A 19952-nucleotide genomic window follows, 5' to 3' on the forward strand; every position below is an offset into this window, starting at 1 on the left:
TTCGGCGAACGCATGTTTGGTAGTGTTGAGGTATACTAAACTGGTATTCAAGATGGTTTTCGTTAGTTGCGTTTAGAAATTAAGCAAAGGATACTTGCGTTGAGGACTTTTGTGTCGCGTGGCTAAGTTGGAGTCCATTGGGGCCAATGGAAAGATACACATTTTGTTAACTTTTCGGATAAGTAACTGAAAGTTTCATATCTTTGTTTTAATTTTTCTTTAAATTCTTGGGAGTTTAATATTGTTGTAAAATTGTTGCTCGACCTGATTGTATTCTAGCCGCGATGTGAACTTCAATAAAATATACGTGCATTAGGGCGAGAAACGAAGCGCGCAAAGAGTGTCCGGGACGTTGATTCGGCAGCTCTGCCCTTGTGTGCCTACTGCACTATATGCTACTGTGTGCTTGCTCGCGTCGCCTGCAACTGCAGTGAGAACAGACGGGTTGCGGAGCCGGCGCAGGGTGGAGGGTTACGACGTCACGGGCAATCTTTGCTTGCTTAGTTTCGGTTCGGAGCTGTGTACAGGGTGAAATTTCTTGCCCCGTAGCGCGCACTAAAATATTTAGGAGAACTGAAGAGCTGACGCTCTTTCATATTGAGGTATAAGATTAATACTCCATTACCCCCCCCCCCTTTTCCCAGCAAAAGAACAAAACACAAATTCAAATAAGAAAGCAATTAAAAACCTTTTAGGAAATTAGGAAGCTGACTAATTAGCAAAATAATTATCTTAACTCGCCTTTTTTATAGTTGTCATCGCGGTCATTAATGTATTCCCAAGGCTAAAATTACTAGAGCAACTTAATTAATTTTAAGCATTTGGGACACATAAGCTTGGAAATATTTGATACGGTGCTTCATTCCGAGGTGTACCAGGGCTTCTTTCACAACGCGTTTAGCTGCAACACTTAAAAAAATAATAAAAGCGTGCGATTCTTCCTTGAGGCTTGGATGCTTTATCTACGGGTAGTTTGCACCAAGGGGCAACGAATGTGCGTTTCCCAGGTTTCAAAAGCGCCCTACATGCAAACTCAATGCCGCTCCTTCGAAACCCACTTACGGGAATGATAGTTTGATTTGTTTTATGCTTGTATTTTGTGTTACGGGTTCCAGAGATTTTGAGAATGGCGTTACGCGGGCACTTTAGGGAGTACACTCGAAGGAATCGCGTCCGGTTCGCTTAGCTTCTCCGCGTTTTCGCCCCGTTCGAGGCAAATCGAATGAGCGCCTCTGGAAGCCTAATTTATTTATTGCGTCGTAGTTTTAATCCGCCGCTTTGTTTTTGTGTTGTTTCCCCTTTGTTTCCCTTCGTAGGCGTCTACACTTCGTTATATCTTACGATGAACTGCGATGGCTACTACGAGCCATCCCAGCCAATTCCAGCTTTGTGCTCAGATCACGTGACTCTGCGTTCTGTGCGTCGCTGCGTCCCTCCAGGAGGTCATGTGACGCTCATAGGCTATTTAATTGGATGCAGTGACGGGTACCGTCTGCCGTGGTCCACCGTGAGGTGAAACTGAATTGAGGCGCAGTCGTGCCAGGATTCCGAGGACCCGGATGGAGTGCGGAATTTTAAAGTATGATGTTTTGGTTCCGCGCACAAATGGGGCATTGTCAACACGCACACCCGTCGGGAGTTAGACTAAAAATGGCGAAAATTCGATCGTAGCCATTCTGCCACTTTAAATACGCGTTGCATCAAATGTAGAGTTTCTAGAATCCCTTGTACTTGGCAATGCAAATTTCAGCGACAATTCATTACGGAATCTCTTACTCCCTTCAATATCACAGTAGGATCGAAGGCGGGACTACGCGGCCAAGCTCACAGCTTTAGTCGACATCCTTGTTTGTGCAGTTCAGGCGCATTCCCGGCAAAAATATTTGTTTCGAAACCATCAAACATATGAGGGATTATTCGAGTCATAATAAGAATACACCCAGGTAGCACGCCAGAGGAATGCCCAACTTGGGCAAAGCTCTGGCAATCATAAGGGCCCAACTTTGGCTCAGTTAGGTTTTTGCACCATGGCACTCATCAGTGCCAAAGTACGGTGCCTAACTATTGCCAAAGTTGGGCGATCCTACGGCATGCCAAAGTTTGGCTCTTCTCTGGTACGCCAGAGGAGTGCCAAAGCTGGTGCCATACTTCAGCCATATCTGCCATAGTAAATCCTAATCTCGGAATTCGGGGCATGCCGAGGTTTGGCGTTTCTCTGGTCCGCCAGAGGAGCGCCAAATTTGGTGCCATACTTCAGCCATAACTGCCAGAGCAACGCCTAATTTCGGTATTTGGGACGGGCCAAAGTTTGCGCGGCATGCCAAAGTTTGGCTCTTCTCTGGTACGCCAGAGGAGTGCCAAAGCTGGTGCCATACTTCAGCCATACCTACCATAGTAAATCCTAATCTGGGAATTCGGGGCATGCCAAGGTTTGGCGTTTCTCTGGTCCGCCAGAGTAGCGCCAAATTTGGTGCCATACTTCAGCCATAACTGCCAGAGCAGCGCCAAATTTGGTGCCATACTTCAGCCATAACTGCCAGAGCAGCGCCAAATTTGGTGCCATACTTCAGCCATAACTGCCAGAGGAGCGCCAAATTTGGTGCCATACTTCAGCCATAACTGCCAGAGCAACGCCTAATTTCGGTATTTGGGACGGGCCAAAGTTTGACTTTTCTCTGGTCTGCCACAGAAGTGCCGAAGTAGTGCGATACTTGAGCCATAACTGCCAGATCAACGCCTAATTTGGGTATTTTGGACATGCCAATGTTTGGCTTTTCTCTGGTCCGCCAAAGTAGTCAATTGGCGAGGAGATCGAACGATCGAACTATAGGGTGCGCTGCGTTCACCAAAACAAACACATCTCCGATGTTCCAGTGTGCTGCCGTTGGCTGCCGTGTTGTTTCCGCGTTCCCTGCGGGTTTGTTAGAATATGGTACACGCTTGGGTTGCGTACCGGAGTGCTCAGCGCATGCTTTAAAGTCTGGAGGTAGCTTTCATAGCTTTCCTGCCGAAAAAGAAACTGAAATCGCAGTGGAAAGGTTAAGAGTAGAGAAGAAGTTGACTGCGCACGACGTGTATTCTCACGCGATGCCTTCCAAGCAAACTACGCTACTGGACGAGGTATGTACGCGCGTAAATCACGCTTCCATCGACATCCGTTCAAACCGTACATTGTATTTCATAGGTAGTGGATATTCTTCCGGCAGCCGGTAGAACTAACCGGGTGAAAAACAACAAAGCTGCTGATAGTTGTTGCCATTGGGTTTCGTATAAAAGGAATAGTCAAAGCGTGCATTTGAAGGTGCGTGAGTAGCTCAGTGGAAAGTTGTCCGCGTCATATGCGTTGGGTCGCGGGTTCAAATCCCCAGGAAACCAAACTTTTTTTTTTTTTTTTTTTTTTTTTAAACGTTTGGCAATATTTTTTTTTTTTTTTTTTACAATAATTATTGCCCTTTGAAACTCTCGGCAGTTCTTTTCCCGAGTGTTGTGCCCGGCTGCCGGCACAACCACTTTCATAACAGGGCCCAAGAGGAGGTTCTTGAAAACGCCGTTCCGTCGGAGAACCTTCCGAAGGGATCACACGACAGGGTCGTGAGGCTTCGGAAGCCACCGAGAGGTACTGCTATCATTTCATCTCTATTTTATTCCAGGCTAGCTTTGCAAATGAGCGTATGACTAAGGCCTCATCGTGCAGAACGCATTGATATTTCATTGTGAACCTTCGAATAACCGATAAATTTAACTGAAAAAGACAACTTGTACGTTTAATGCCAATATGCAGTCTAATTAGCAACATTCTACATTATAACGCTCGCCGTCGTGTTCTGTATTTTGGCATTTCAAGGAAAACATAATGTAATGACTATTTTGGTTGATGTTTTGGTGAAACTTCCACAGGTAACAGGGCAGCATCCGACACGAGCTGCTTGCCTCCTGGTGCTGCAGCATCAACACAGCACCTCCTGACTGCTTTCGAGAATGTGCAACAGACTGTGAGTTTATTACTAGGTCACCTCCTCACACTCAATGACGGCTTGCCAAGTTACTGTCTCTTTGTATGTCAGAGGCTGTTCTTGTGTAATACAGAAGTGTTGGAAAGCTAGGCTAAATGCCACCTTGCCCATTTGAATGGGTTGAATCTGAGAATAACAACCTGCATTTTTATCTGGTACATTCCTTGTTTGAGATAGTGTAGTAGTTTTGTAACTATCCCTTGCAAATTACACTAGGTGAGAGCGATGAGACCGTTTCCTGTGATGGGGACAGCGAGGCCACTCTCACCTGTGACGAGCACTGCGCGGAGACCAGCAGTCACTGCAGTGACAGTGAAATACAATGCAAGTTTTGTGACCACCGCATGCCAATTTATTGTGATTTCGGCATTACAAAACATTTCATTTCCAGCGACTGCCTGAAAAAAAGATTGGTTATACTTGCGGTGTCCAACTCCTAAATTTCCTTCGAAGTATGCTCCTCGCGCATTTGAACACTTAACCCAGCAGTCTTCCATTGCTGGAAACATTTATGGAAGTTATGCTTTGGTATAGTTGCCACCTATGCTGTTGTATTCATTTTGTGCGTGTTCTGCCGTTTTCACCTTTAGGGTCATAACATTTTGGCGGAACTTGATGAAAAAGCAGTGTTGGTCAAGCAGAAAGATTCACACTTGGGCAGGAGGACAAATCTTTATTAAAATAAAGAGCCCCTTACTCGAGAGCCAGGTGAAAAAATAAGTGTTAGGCGTCTGGAGAAGCTTGGTGAATATCGGCCATGGGGGCCTAGCACCATGGTACCGCATCAGCGGCGTCCGGGGGGGGAGGGGCGAGCCTCTCCTGAGGTGAACAAAGAGGGCTGATAATTAGGACTGAAGGCATCAAGGTGATGGTGAGATGCGAGGGCGTGTGGAAAATTCCTGAGCATCTGAGGGCTGTCAGTGTACTCCGAGCAGTTATCGGATCGGGGACGATGCGGGGAATCGGATGGGGTAGAGGAGGACGGGGAGCATGGGATAGTTTCAGCTTTCCAAAAAAGAAATTCTACAGTTTCCGGGATAGTGGCAAATACTTTGGTTGCACTGTGGGCCGCAAAAAGCTGCTTACAGGCACCATATGACACGGCTGTATTTTGTGTAGCCTCGCTGCAGTCATGGTACATATGAAGGTGAACATAAGACCATCAATCACTCCGCACCTGCAGCATCATGAAGCGATGGCCATGGTAGCTTGTTCGCCTTTTGACGCTTCTGGAACTGAGCTGCAGGGCACTATGGCCACTGCTCCATGGCACTGCCAGTACGGAGTGGTTGGTGATCCGACGTTCACATCCATGTGGGTCATGACTGCACACACACTGTAAGGAAATGCTGAAAATGTAAATTTCTGTTACATTCTTTTTTTTTTTTTTTTTGTAGGGCCCCACGACTCCCTTTCGAACATCCAAAAGGAATTGCCTGCCCAGGATGCCTGCGTTCAAGTAGACAGCATGTTGCAGGCGAAGCTAGGGCCCCACGTTCGCTTGGCGAAAGCTAAAAGTGACAGCGAGCTTGCCTCACTAACTGGGGTTGGATCTCTACAACTAATGAGAAACATTGTAACAGAGTTCGATAGTGTGCGAGCAAAGCTTTCTTCGAGGAGCTTCCTGCTTTCTTCAGGTGACACTGTGCTCATCACATTGATGAAGCTCTATCATGATGTCATTATCAGTTTCCTAGCGTTCCTTTTCAGGATACATAGAACAACGGCGTCTGAGAACGTGAAGATGTCCCTTTGTGTCCTGAGTTCGGTTTTAGGGTCAGCCCTGTATGTTCCCTGCGACCAGTCTATTGAGAACAACCTCACAGTTTACTTTAAAAGTTTCCTCGCACGAAAGTTATTCTGGACTGCACTGAGATCCCCATCCAGCGACCACTTGACCTTGCATCCAGGATACTGATGTACAGTCATTATAAGAAAACCTACACCCTAAAAGTGCTGATTGGGTACGCACCAACTGGCATGTTTACGTTCGTGAGCCGTGCTTTTGGGGGACGGACTTCGCATTCTTTTATCACAAAGGAATCGAGTTCTGGAGAGGTGCTCACCGTACGAGCAGGTAATGGTCGACAAGGGCTTCCTTATTGACAAGTTTTGCGACGAGGCTCTTGTCGAGCTTGTGCAGCCTCCATTTCTGAGGAACAAGCAACAGATGACTCAACATGACGCACTCGGGAACCAAGATATCGCACTTGCACGTGTCCACGTGGAACGTGCCATTCAACGACTAAAAGTGTTCAAGATTCTGCAGCATCATTTTCCTAAGCACCTGCTTCCTGTTTGACGATGTAATGCAGCTCCTTGCAGGTATCGTAAACCTTTCACTGCCAATTTTTGCAGAAGATAAGTTTCTGTAGCTGGCAAGGAAGCCACATGTAAATAGAGTAAATATGCGTATTAGCGGCTTGTATCATCATTTATGCGGGTTCAAACATCGGGAAAAGTGCTCGCAATGTGATGAAGGCTTTGTGCGGAAAAGGTGCTAGTCTATAAAATGTGTAACAGAAAACTCGGTATGCTGGATGGGATCAGTGCAACTTCAGACCAGTTTTGTGCGAGGCTTATGAAATTTTTCTAAAAGCCGGTTAACTTTAACCGCAGTAAAAATTTAATCGCATTTCCTTACGAGGGGAAATTTTGGGTCACGTGACTGGAAGATTAAGGCAGCAGGGAAACATGGCGGTGCCTTTGTGAGCGAGCACTGCTCGCTTTGGAACTAATATGTCATGTAGCTGCAATATTGGGCACGGTAGTCAGCAGTGAATATTGCAGGAGGCTTTTGCTTGGCCTTACGTCATTTACGCGCTGTCATCAAGAGATGAAAATGATGGGACAGTATCTCAACTAGATTGCACGTATGCTAAATAAATGAGTAAATAGTTAAAAAAATAAGCCTCTAGTTATTATGAATTGGCTCACGACAAATACACTTGACATCAGTGCGCCTAGTCTTGATGGGTGCATGGGTAGTCTTGATGACGGCGTGTCAGTTATGATGCGAAGCTATATCCATGCTAAGCGTGTGCTAAAAAATGAGAAATAAAGAAGTTCATTTCAATTGTGCCTCATTGTTTCTATGCCTGATTTGCCCAAGAGGGTTGCACAGTAGTCGTTTTGCACGGCTTCCATAGCGCACAGTACTGCAGCACACCTTGGATAAAAACAAAAAAGGAAGCTAGTTAAATGCCCCCCTTAGCTCAGCGAAAAGATAGTCCACATATATTGACCGTACAGCATGCACACATTCCTCGAAGTGAGCATGATCATACTTCACTTCAACTAGCTTGTAGTCTGTTTCTGAGACAAGCAAAAAAGTCGCAACTTGCGAGTGCAGTGATACCCATGCAAACCTGCATCTGCATGTAGTAGACGGACTGGGGCTCTCTAGTTTTTTTACAGAACGAATTCTAGACGACCTCTGGGCATTCGACTTCCAGAAGCACCCGCTTTCCCTGACAACATTCACACTCAAACACCACGATCCCATCGGGCGAACTCTCCATAATGGGCATTTGGCCCCATATTATCAGCCCTCCGTTCTCAATCCTAGGACAATGTCCTTCCTTCACCAGCTTTGATAGGTATTTCTCTTTCGCAGTTCCCTCCTTCTGCTGTCCCCTCTTCATTGACGCTGACTGAAATGTGCTGACTTGCAACACTTTGTCAAGGAGACCTCTCAAGTTGTGCGGCCGTGGTTGAGCCTTTAGTGACAGCGCGGGTAAAGAACCCACGGCATATGGATGCAGTGGCCATACCCCTCCTGTACAGCATCCAATCAGATGATGAGGCCTGTGCCCTTGTCATGCGCTCAACTTCCGCAATAGCCTCTCGTGTCATTATGCGCTTGAGTTGCTCCAGCAGGTTTTCGGTCTCCTCCTCAGGCAGGTCCTGAAGCGCTTCAAGCAGGCTTCAGGGTCGAGGCACAGCTGCTGAAGTGCTGGCTCCACCTGTCTCTGAAATAGGGGACGTAACTTATGGCACAGGAGTTATAATAGTATACTGGTGGGCATTAGCCTACCTCAGAGCCGTATATGTAGAGAGTTTGGCCATTTGTTGGGAAGTATAGGAGACCAATGAGGAGGCGCCATTGGCCGAAAGCGGGCTGGGCGTGTTCCAGGGCGTCTTCAGAAATTCGAATGTGACCAACCAAAAGCCGGAAATAATACCCTGGCGGTGGTCGCGGGAACAAACCTGATAACTGCATTGGAGTAACTCTGGATGGCTGAAAATATGGTACACGTGATGTACCAATCACGCTCATCAAAAATGATGGTGGAAGAGTGCAAGTAGCGGAACGATCGACATAATCCGTACGTCAAACGCCAAGGGCCGAGAATCTGCCATTTGAGCGGTCACACACTGTCCGCGCAAAACAGAGTTGAGCGGCGCATTCGTTTCTTACATCGTTCTCGATAATCATGATCAAAACAACACGTGAGCCTATTTTCAACCACCAAGAGTTACTACACTTCACTCTTACGCACTTATTAAAACCATATACGAACACAGACTTTCGATCAGAACTGTTTCTCGCTATCACCGCTAGGGGATTCTTTTCGGCTTCTGGTTGGTGAAGAGAGCATGGCAAGCCCTCTTTCCGAGTCTGCCGCACGCCCTGGCTCTGCCTGCGCCTCCCATTGACCAAACTCTCTACATATACGGCTCTGGCCTACCTTAGCCCCATTGTGGAACAGTGCCTAGAGTCACAAGATCACAACTGGGATAACTTTCACATGTTACGGCATTGCACTTTACTAGTTTCGCCATAGAAAAAGGCATGACTGCACCTTGTAATGAGTTAGGTATGTTTAAACAAGAGATTGGGAGAAAAGTCTTTGCAAAAAAAAACGAGATTTACCTTTTCGTGTTCTCTTCCTTTTGTGAATAGCGACAGGACAGATGTGCGGAAGGCCTTCCATAAGTCTGTCCACGACACAACGCTCGACGGCTGGCAAGGCAGGTCGCTTGAACTGTAATAGTTTGCAGGTACATTCAATTAAATGTGTTGTTCACCTTCGTGACTCTTGAGATCCAGAGAACAATTAGTAATTCACCAAGTCTTAGATAGAGCATCATGTTTTAATTTCCACGAGCCACAAACACCCCTTATCTAGGTTAATGTTAAACTCATATAGCTGATGGCATCAAAGATTGTGATTGGTCAGAGATGTAGGAAATCTCTTTTAAAAACAAAAAAAACAATGGCAACGCTTTGTCGCCATGACTGCCACTCAGCAGCGGAATACACTGTAGAGGCGCAGGGCGCAGTGGCTAGCAGACGACAGCCGCTTGCGGCCACAGTTTAAGGGTAAACATGTAGCCAATTGGCCAGCCACTTTTCTACCACCAATTGGCCACGCCAAGCTGGCATCTTTCATCAGGAAGGGATCCTGTTTGCTTGGTTTAGTAAATTTCATTACGCCGAACAATTTGTTTCCAAGCAATGCACGTTTCAAGAAACTTTTTTTGCTATGTTTCGCTACGTTCACCGCAGTTGAAGCTCAGCACAAAAATTTAAACCAGTCTAAACATAATTGGCACGAAAATATTTAAAACAGACTATCCACTAATACCCTAATGCGCCTGGCTATCTGTGATGTGTCTGTATGGAACACTGAGAGACCAGCAGCCAGGACAAGGCTCTTGGAGAGAGGCCCATACCAGAACTGGGCACCGGCTTCCAAGACAACGGAAGTTGCTCACCAGTGTTTCTGGAGACAAGTCAATGGTGTCCAAAGGGGTCTTTGTTTGGTTAGGGTACCTAGAGGCGTCTCTGAGCAACCGCACCCCACATTCTACCCTCAACTTAAATGCGGCTTGGACACAACCACCCTGGCTGGAATAACGGTCAGGGTAGCTGCCTGGTTCATTATTCGGAGTCGGACTGGCATTGTTGCCTTTGTCTAGCCCTGATGTTGTCCGAGACAGGCTTGCAATAAAGGTAGACAATGGAGTATCGGGAAGCGATCTGCAGGGCCATTTTTCTGCCTTTAGTATGGTTGGAGGTCCCTTTTGTTGTGAGCGACTTGTCTCCAGCTACTCGAGCATTTTCCAGGAACTTCAGCAGCTAGCTCCAGCTGTTTGCATATTCTTTAACATGGCAGCCAAGTTCTAGTTTCAGGCGTACTTTCCAAGTGCCAGCCCAGGCTGTCGCCAGCTGGCTGGGCGCATTCTGGCCCCGAGCTAAACGTAACTGAACTCTGCACGGCGATCATGCGCTGTCAATCCGACCAGCAATGCACTTGTTATAAAAGCATGCATACACTATTGAAGGCTACCATTATTTTTAAACAAGCATTATATCTACCTACATGCAGGGTACAGATGTTATAAATCTGCACTGGCATTTCAAGATAGCGGGACTTCAAAAAAAATATGCACATATTCGCTGTGCACAGCACTCACCTTTGGGCAGAAGGGGATCTCCATGAGAGACCTCACTGCATACTTGGTCTTGACGACATCCTTCGCATGCTGGCCCCAAGCCTGCGGCAAGTCTGTGCTTGACAACTGGAAGCTCTTGCATCCTGTTGGTTTTCAGCAGGACAGCAGTGCAGTGCTTGCATTCGCTTGACTTTCTGGGGGCAGCACAAACACACATCTGTTATATCTCTTGCATTCTACACCACTTCTACAACACCTCGTAGATTTCCTCACTTAAATCAGTTCTTAACTACGGAATGCCTAGGCAGTGCAACATTTCATAACAAAACTACCTTGCAGATTAAGAGAACGATGAAGGAACTGATGTCGTCTAATAAAACGTGGTTTATCGCCTAACCCCTCTCGTTAAAAAAAAACGCAGTGGAAACGTGCATTCTTGCCCTGCAGGGCACGTGCAGCACAGAGAGACAATCTCCCCTTTGTTCAGAGTGAGATGCACTGTATGCGGATCGCTGTGCAGAGCGCAGGACTGGAGGACGTATCCGACGATGCGGACGCTGTCAGCCGTCAGCTCCGGGGCGACGCTGCACTCTATCACATGATCGGACTTCGATACGTCTTCGCCTTCAACGAGGCATCTCTTGCTCTCGCCGATATGGCTGATTGTTGTTGCAAGTGACAAGGACACTGAAAAGCAATGCGCGAGTTCCGCGAGTACGGTTTCTCCAACCTAGGAAGCGCACAAACATCGCCACACCGCGTCAATCACGCACGACCTGGCACGCGCAGCCGGAGCGACGCGGCCAATCGCTAGCGGCTAGACGTGGGTTGGTTTTTGCTTCGAACGAGATAGCGGCGACATTTAAAGCAAAGCGAGACAAGCAGGGACTAATGCTACCCCCCCTGCAGATGCTTTTCGAGCAGATAACTATTCCACATACCTTTCACGAGCCTCAAGTCTTCGTCCTCCATGGCTGAACGAATACTAGCGGCGGAATTGTTATTCCCGCAAAATAGTTGCGACGGCGGCCGCTAGCCAGCGCCACCATTCGATCTCCTCCCCAATACTTGAGCCATAGCTGCCAGAGCAACTCCTAATTTGGGTATTTCAGACACGCCAAAGTTTGGCGTTTCTCTGGTTCGCCACAGGAGTGCCGAAGTAGTGCTATACTTAGGCCAGAACTGCCAGAGCAACGCCCATTTTGGGTATTTCGGACATGCCAAAGTTCGGTGTTGCTCTGGTTCGCCAAAGGAGCGCAAAAGTTGGTGCCATACTTCAGCCATAACTACCATAGTAAATTCTAATTTGGGAATTCGGGGCATACAAAAGTTTGGCATTGCTCTGGTCCGGCAGAGGAGCGCAAAAGTTGGTGCCATACTTTATCCACAATTGCCATAGTAAATTTTAATTTGGGAATTCGGGGCATATCAAAGTTTAGCATTGCTGGTCCGGCAGAAGAACACCAAAGTTGGTGCCATACTTGAGCCATTATAAATCCCAATTTGGGAATTCGGGGACAAAAAGTAGGCTTCTCTCTGGTCCGCCATAAAGTGCCAAAGCAAGCCCAGAGGCATGCCAAAGTTTGGTATTTCTACGGTTTGCCCCAGGAGTGCCAAAAGAGCCATACCTGAGCCAAAGCTGCCAGTCAATCCTAATTTGGGGGTTCAGGAGCATAAGAGTTAGCTCCTCTCTGGCTCCCCACTGGATTGTCTAACATGTGCCAAAAATGCCACAGAAAGCCCAGAGGCATGCCAAAGTTTTGTTTTTCTCTGTTTAGCCACTGGAGTGCATAAAAAAGTGACATGGATGAGCCAAGGCAAGATTGCTGAAAATGCCAGACTTCTGCCGCATAAACCTGAAATAGCACCCACACACCATACCAAAATATGATTTTTGGAATACTAGACCCAAGCCAAAGTTGGTAAAGTAGGCATCTCTGAAAATTACTTAAAACTACCAATTTATGCCAATTTAACAATTTTGGCTGCATCAATTGGATTGTTATTACATATAGACTGTTTCACCTTACAATAATGTGAAGTTGATGGACTGCATTGACATGGGTGTGGGGGGGAGGGGGGCATAATCATGCAATAACTTCACCATGCTGGTCTGCCTGGGATAGCTCACAGCATCCACTGCAGATCATTGTAAAGTTAGAAGGAGTATAGCTTTTATTCCTGCATTAAACGATACATCACCACTAGTTAAAACCCATTGAAATAAGAACACCTCCACCAGTGGTGCTAAAAAAGGGCAAAAACGAAAGACTGTGGTCACGGGTTTTATTCTTAGAAATCTTCGTCGCTCCAGCCACCGGATGCGGCAACCTCGAAGAGGTCCACAACATCGAACGAGGCTGCAGCTTCGCCCGAGGCTACAGCGTTGTTCGAAGCTGGAGCCTCGCTCAATGCTGCAATCCTCCTCGAAGCTGCAGCATCTACAGCTTCCAAAAAGCGGGAACGCCGCCCGCCCTCCCGGTCCTTCACACCGTAGAGGTACACCCGGATGGCCGCCTCTACCTCCGTGTCAGCCGCCTTCGTTTTTTTTTGGACAGCAGCTAGAACACCAAATACAAAACACAGTAATACACAAGTTAGACTAAAATTGTTGTCTCCACCATTACGCCATCCCATTAACAAAATATGCTGTATGTTATCTGACAAAATGATGTAATAATGTGCTTGAATAACTGGAAGATGGTTTCGTACAAAATATGTTTGTGCTATTATTTTCTATCTGTGACAGCTATATTCAGACAATTATAGACACGCTTCGTCCAAGGACGTGCAATCACGAGGATTACAGCAAAACAAAAGATGCTCATACACACTGTACTGCAATGCTTTTGCTTGCTTTTGTGCACTGCAATTTGCTTTGCTATATGAATGCCTCATAAATGTTTGTGCTAGTAAAAAAATTAATTGTGCATTTTTACCCATTTTTTTACACAATTTTTAGTTAAACACAAGATTAGCCATCTATAAACAAAAGCTATTGAGTGCATTTTAACACATAAAATATTAGATTTGTTTCTGAGCTTACCAAAGGGCTTGCATTTGTATCATAAAAAATGTACATGAACAAAAATGATATGGAGTAAAAGCTGTGGGTATTCCTGTGATCTCTCTTCCCCGATGGCTCTGATAATAGCCGCGGGTCGGAATGCTCGACCTTCTTCACCATGACCTCCCAACTCGTTCGTGAAACAGAGGGTCCCCTGTCTTGGAGGGCCCTCCCCTCACTCTCTCCCGGTGGTTCCCCTTTCCTTTCCCCCGCTCAGATGCAAACCACTGCTGACAGGCAAGGAGGTTTTGCCTCCTCTTTTCCCACTTTCACGAAGGTGACTCGTCCGGTGACCGCGAAATAGAAGGATATGTCGGTGACTTCTCAGATGCTTCCCCAATGTTGGCTCTCCGGAACCCTGCATCTCAGGTAAGGACCTTTTCTTACATTGCAGGCAAGGGGGGGGGGGGGGGGGGGGGGGGGGGCATTTTGGATGGGAACATAGTAGTTTGTACAGGAGAGTATTCTAACAAATACTCTTGGACTCCATCCTTACTCTGGTTTGTGTGTCCGCTATATTCGACAATCAAACAAAGATTCAATCATTAGCACAGACAGAAGAAATTTATTGAACCAATCCTCAGCAATGATGTGGGACCGTGCTACTAAGCTTGGTGTCTCCTTCGAGATTGCCGCCGCTGTTGAAACGGCCCTCTGGTTACTCTATCGGTACTTCTGCTCGAGATAACCAAAGGGTTATCTTAACAGTGGTGGCGATCTCAATGGAGATGTCAACCTAGTAGCACAGTCCCACACCTCTGCGGCAATGTAGACAACATTTAAGGCCACGTTACATTGGGTCGGTTTGATAAGTTATTTCTGCCGTCGGTGCCTATGATTGACTATTTTGTCTCACTCTCTTGAATATAGCGGAAAAGAAGACACTCATACCAGAGTAAGGACAGTGTCCAAGAGAATTTATGAAAACACTCTCCTATACGATCTACTATGTCCCCACCTGGAATGCTTCCCACGCCGGCAAAATAAGAAAAGGTCCTTACCTGCCATACGCGGGGTTCTAGAGAACCAAGATCTAAGAAGCATCAAAGAAGGAGCTGAGACATGTCCTATTTCTTTTGCGAACACTGGGCAAGTCCCCGTTTTCGAAAGCGGAAAAAGGAGGCGAAACCTCGCTTGTCTTTCGTGAGCCGCATTCGAGCGTGGGGCCAGGAAGAGGTCCACCCGGGGGAGTGAGAGGAGCGTCCACCAAGACCAAGGACCTTCCGCTTCACGAGCAGGCCAGGGCTCACGGCGAAAGAGGCCGAGCGTTCCAACCTGCGGCCAGTATCACAGCCATCAAGGAAAGGAGACCACAGGAATCCCCACAAAGCCCATAGAGAGACATGCTTTCCTACCTTTACCAACCCACTCCTTGTTCTTTTACCAATTTCGATCAATTAATAAGAAGTATAAAAAGTAACACTGTTGATACTGTAACTTTTTTTTATTTGTTATGCCAAGCAATTAAGATAACTTACCATTTTACTCTACTAATTGATTTTTTTAATTCTTATTATTTATTTTATTTGACAATAGTATTAGTCCTTACAATGGGGACCGTAATAGGGGTGAGCAACATAAGTGAACATAAAATAGTTACCCAGAACATGGTGTAAAACGTAACATTACCAGCATACTTTATGGTTATATTATCAGACACAATGGAAACACACTCAAGAAAGAAATACACAAAGCACTGTGAGCAACAGATTTAGATACATAATTTTTACAATAACTTCTGCAGACCTTAGTTCTTAGTTTTTCCTCAAACAATTATAAAATTCAATGGAATTTCTTATGACAGTATTAACCACTATTCTGTAAGTGCATTTGTTTAAATTTTGTGCTCTAAATGGGTAACTCATATTTTGATGCTTTGACTTGTAATACTTAGCCTTGCCACGACCCCGCAGATAAGATCAGTGTTGTTTGTAAATAAAAAAATACTAGATCAGCAAAGAAATAAACAAAATATCCAACTCTATGCCTACGGACCTTGAGTACTCAAGCTGAAGCTAAAGATTAAGCAATTACAGATCCAAATACATCCTTGGCACAATATGGCCTAAGTTGCTCTTGCGCCATAAAACCCCAAACCATCATCATCATCCAAATACATCCCCGAGACCAAAGTATGGTGCAAAATAAAAGCATTTTTTTACATGAAAAAATGGGGCACACTCTGCATGTTTTCAAGTAGAAGCTTCTTCTAAATGTTTGCTTTGTGTCGAAACATCAAGTTCATTGGGTATTTAAAAAATTACTAGATATCCATGTTCAATAAATAAAGCTGTAAATGACAGAAGTCATACCCTTGATGACGGAAAACAGCTTCGTTCCTTTAAATGGCTGCTTCCCCTGCCGCCCCACGAAAGTAAAATGTGCCTGAACTTCTTTCTTCAGGGTTCGCTCCATGATGCAGCGAACCGCATCCTTCACACTTGTTCCACCCATTAGAACAAACCGAGCTCTCTGCAATACGAACAAAACACAAAATTAGTCATGAGTGCTATATTTTCTATATCAGTTTAGGGAGCTTCACGTGCACAGTATAGCAGTAGCGTAATGTAAAATCTTGCTAACAGAGTCCTAGACAAATACCGTATTCACTCGAATGTAACGCAAGTTTTTTTTTCAAAATTTCCCTCACCTAATTTGGGGGTTCGCGTTATAATCGAAATGCTTCAAAATTCGCCTTGGCAGTGTCGCAGCACAGGCTCTTTAAAATAGCTACGAAAAATCTCGCAATCTTTCACTCTTGTGCTGGCAACATATACACGCTGGCAACCAACCGCCAATCCAAGTCTATTCTTGTTTGCGACTCGTTGCGCCCATGTTAGGGTTACCTTACCCATGTGCCCGTGTTTCGCGGGCTGCTGCTTCGTGCTTCCGCAACTGGACCCGAGGAAATGGCAACGCGACGAGCTCAGTACGACATTCACTTTAAAAGAAGTGAAATTTTGATGGCTGAGGAAATCGGAAACTCTGCCGCGGCTCGGCGGCTAGATGTGACAAAAGTCGACTATCTGTGGGTGCAGGCTCCAGCATGAAGCGCTCTTCAAGTGTGAGCCCAGCCAAAAAGGCTTCTGCGGACCTCATTGTCTCAGGGGGAACACTTGATTACCAATGGCAAAAGGGATGAGTGAGCAAACTCATTTTATTTTTAGAAACTGGCAGGTGTTGGCCACTATGTGCAACAAATAAATCACTTTTTTCCCCTCATTTTACTCGCGTTACATTTGTGTTCTTTTATTTTTTTGCGCTGTGAAGTCATCCTTTGCGTTACAATCATGGTTGCGTTACATTTGAGTGATTACGGTATACAGATAGATTATGTTTTGTTTTTCACACTGAATTTGAGCACGTTAATTATCCTGAGCTAGTACACTAAAGGTGTTTTATGAACACTCACATTATATGTGAGCCAGTGATGTGATTGGCCTAAGCCATTTTGGAGCACCTTTTGGAGCAGCCAAAACAGTGTTTTACAGCAACAAATGTGGCCTTTGGAGCAACCCAAACAGTGTTTTGGAGTACCAAAAGTGGCTTCTGGAACAGCGAAGATAGTGTTTCGGAGCAGCAAAAGTGGCTTTTGGAGAAGATATTCTTAGAAAAATAAAATTATTTGTTTTAGGTGCTGTAGAAACGAAGGCCATTTTGTGTTATGTTGTGTTGTGATGTGACGTTTTGAGACGGAACTCGCTGCTTGTGTTCTTACTGCTGAGACATCCCACAAGTGTACAGTGCTGTAGGCAATGCCGAGCAATTCCGAAAAACCGTTTGCCTGCGTTTTACTGGTTCCCGACGAGATAGATTTTCGTCAAAAGTAAGCAAACGTAAAACAATGGATTGCAAGTGTCTCGGCTGGTGCCTCTGTCATGCAATCATGTTCGCATGCACGTGAGGACAACTACGACAGGCATGCAGTTGTGCGTGCCTCGTCGCGCGAGCGCAGACAACGGCCTCGCCGCTGGAGTTCATGGCTGCATCTCCATTTACCCATGAACTCCAGCGGCCTCCACCTTCTCACTTTGACATTTTATAATGTGTTATACTCTTGAAACTGCTAACATACAATCTTCCAAGCTAATTTCATCTTATTCCAACTGCCAGCATTATGCTGGATAGTCTGGAAACTCTAGAATGTAGTTCATTATGCAGTGCGCAGAAACTATTTGCTCTTCTCAGAAATACTTTGTGGAAATAGGGCAAACATGGTTGTTAGTCCCCTTTTGCCAGATCATTTGCCATGATTTGACAGACTCCCTTAATCTGGGAAAGGGTGGAAGTAGAGGAGTTTTATACCACAATCAACATTTTTCATGTTTCGTGTGGTTTAGGAATGCACAGGCATACACTATAAAGCATACAATACCTCCACTAAAAGAATAACTTGAAAAGGAATGTTCACGCTGGTGCACACAACAAGCATCACGGAGCAAGTTAAAATTTCATGTCTTACTGCACGATACAACACATCCCATGCACCATACCAAAGCTTTTCTTGAGGCACCATCTTGGAGGACCTCCTCCGCGGCCTGGAAATCCTCCAGGGAGAACAGAGGCAGCTGAATTGCCTCTCCAGCTGGCTCAGTCCTCCTCGGAAGTTGGCCCTCCAGCTGGGCCAGCCGCAGGCACAGCTCCTCCTGGGTTTCCTTGAGGGCTGTGTTCTGTTGCGACAGCTCACGGAGCTGCTGGCGCTGCTCCAAGAGCAGCTTTAGTACCTGTGACTCAAAGCCTGATACAAAAAAGAGAAATATTTAAAAATGTACAAGGAAGGAATGACACTGCATTGTACTTCTCGAGCGCCGGAGTAAATAAGACAGGAACTGGATAGTTCAGGTTACATACAACCAAAGCCATAATTGAACTAGGCATCTACGGCTCAGATACAAAGTATATGCATGCTGAAAAACTTCGTAGAAGTGCAACAATTTTCTTGTGGAAAAGGCCATCCACGACATTAATAAGCACATCCATGGGTTGCAGAGGACTTTACTTGGCAGGAGGGAAAGGGCCACAGAAACTTCATGACACCACTACATAATATAAGAAGCCCAACTTTTCTTACTATTGCTCTTGGGTGAAAATGAATACAGTATAGACCGCTTACAACGTAATCGCTTATAGTGCAGGACCGGGTATAACGTGGCTTTTTTAAACCACCGGTTCGCCTCCCATAGAACTCCACGTAATTACACACCACCTAAAATGCAGGCGCGCGAAGGGAAATACCGGTTATAGTGCAGTTTCTGGAACAGCCTGCTGACCGCACGCTTCTCTGCGCGACACTAGATAACGGCGCTAGCCACGAGCTGCACTCGGCGGGGCAAGGAGGTTGCTCGAAGAAGCGGGGAGAAGCGAAGAGGGAGGCTTCAGTTGCCATAGCAACTGAGGGAGGCATGGACGTGTCGTAAACGTGCGTGCGTCCCTCCGCTGCATTGGAAACAACCGCAACGACAGACCAATCGCAGGTCGAGGAGAAGTGTTCGCGCGCATTGCATGCCGGTCACGGGCCGGCTGCTTCTATCCGCAAACATGGCGTCGGTTGTGATCGTCGCTCATCGTTCCGCGTAAAAGCGCTATCCTTGACAGTGAATTTTCGTTGTGTGTCGCTATGATAACCTAGCACGTACTAGAAGGGAAGATCCACCTACTCGTGCGGCGATGTTGTGGCGGCACTCTCAAAACGGCAGAAACGCCCGTGTTGTCGTGTTTGTTACTTCGACTACAGTGGTCCTTTCTAAGCATTTGTGTTTTCAAACATCACCCGGATTTCTTATTTGGAGCATTTCGTGCCTGTGCTCAAGTTGAAGGTATTACTGGCGCGTACCGTATAAAGGATGCGAATTTTCACGTATTTTCATCGCCGGAGAAAAGTGATTAGGGTTAGCAATTCTGACGTTAGCAACGTCCGTCCGCAACCCGCGACGCCGTTAAAAGGCTGTGCCAGGCGAAAGTCGCTCATTTCTTTCAAAATGTGTGACACACTTGAGAGAGAAGTATGGTGAAATAAAGACTTTCCTCAAACTAAGCTTTATTTTTCATCTAACATAAAATAAATTGTTTTACAAAGGTAAGTTGTCTGATGGCATGTATTTTGGCCTGAAAAATTGATGTTTTGGTTATAGCGCGGTACCGCTTATAGTGCAGATTTTCGCGACTCCCGCGACATACGTTATATGCGGTTTACACTGTACATCAGATTTCTTGTTTAAAAACAATTCTGGTTCTGCTATAGAACCGATTCTGTAAATGTCATGACACCAAAACACCTGGACTTCTTTAACATAATAAATGAGCATTATTGGCCTGCTTGTATGATTGCAGCATTAGGAACTAATTTGGAAGTTCAGAATTGGCTAAACAACCTGTGAGTGCAGGAACTGTTGCTGGAGGGGGTGGTTGGCAGTCTGAAGCGCAGCTTGCCGGCCTTCCCGCATCATTGGTAGGTGGAGCTGAAATGCAGA

At 45.9% G+C, this 19952-nt stretch overlaps 2 protein-coding genes and 1 long non-coding RNA gene across 4 annotated transcripts in view; 1 reads left to right on the forward strand and 2 right to left on the reverse strand.

Annotated features, from left to right (window-relative positions):
- Positions 1–2829: 2829 nt before the first annotated feature.
- On the forward strand, positions 2830–7084 carry LOC115325190. The gene is made up of 4 exons (XR_003919435.4): positions 2830–3120; positions 3522–3616; positions 3898–3992; positions 5411–7084. It is a non-coding gene; the product is annotated as an uncharacterized LOC115325190 (long non-coding RNA).
- On the reverse strand, positions 4504–11484 carry LOC115325188. 2 transcript variants are annotated; one of them, XR_005798332.2, is made up of 4 exons: positions 10437–11484; positions 8890–9001; positions 7787–7984; positions 4504–4832 (listed from the first exon to the last, which is right to left on the reverse strand). XR_005798332.2 is itself a non-coding variant. In XM_042293904.1 (3 exons), the coding sequence occupies exons 1-3, from the start codon at positions 10630–10632 to the stop codon at positions 7930–7932; spliced, it is 363 nt and encodes a 120-aa protein (XP_042149838.1). In that variant the 5' UTR covers positions 10633–11484; the 3' UTR covers positions 7348–7929. The 2 variants fall into 2 exon arrangements, 1 of the variants encoding a protein (XP_042149838.1); XM_042293904.1 differs by lacking the exon at positions 4504–4832 and having other exon boundaries at positions 7348–7984.
- A 1203-nt stretch (positions 11485–12687) lies between these two features.
- The window catches only part of LOC115331115, a 29668-nt gene continuing 22403 nt past the window's right edge, over positions 12688–19952 (reverse strand). The window contains exons 7-10 of the mRNA XM_029993152.3: positions 19854–19940; positions 17976–18220; positions 15795–15954; positions 12688–12976 (exon numbers count right to left, since the gene is read on the reverse strand). Of these exons, the coding sequence (XP_029849012.1) occupies positions 12708–12976; positions 15795–15954; positions 17976–18220; positions 19854–19940 (761 nt within the window). The 3' untranslated portion in view covers positions 12688–12707. The remainder of the gene's footprint in view (positions 12977–15794; positions 15955–17975; positions 18221–19853; positions 19941–19952) is intronic.

This window comes from Ixodes scapularis, unplaced genomic scaffold, assembly GCF_016920785.2.
Source record: "Ixodes scapularis isolate PalLabHiFi unplaced genomic scaffold, ASM1692078v2 PGA_scaffold5__190_contigs__length_132052651, whole genome shotgun sequence".
NCBI lineage: Eukaryota > Metazoa > Arthropoda > Arachnida > Ixodida > Ixodidae > Ixodes > Ixodes scapularis.

Excerpts from the sequence above, each read along its gene's own strand:
- LOC115325188 (XM_042293904.1), bottom strand. The coding sequence starts at position 10,632 with ATGTGTGTTTGTGCTGCCCCCAGAAAGTCAAGCGAATGCAAGCACTGC. Across the intron at positions 9,002-10,436 it reads AGATCCCCTTCTGCCCAAAG|TTCAAGCGACCTGCCTTGCC; the intron begins GTGAGTGCTGTG and ends AAACTATTACAG. Across the intron at positions 7,985-8,889 it reads AAGGAAGAGAACACGAAAAG|AGACAGGTGGAGCCAGCACT; the intron begins GTAAATCTCGTT and ends CCCCTATTTCAG.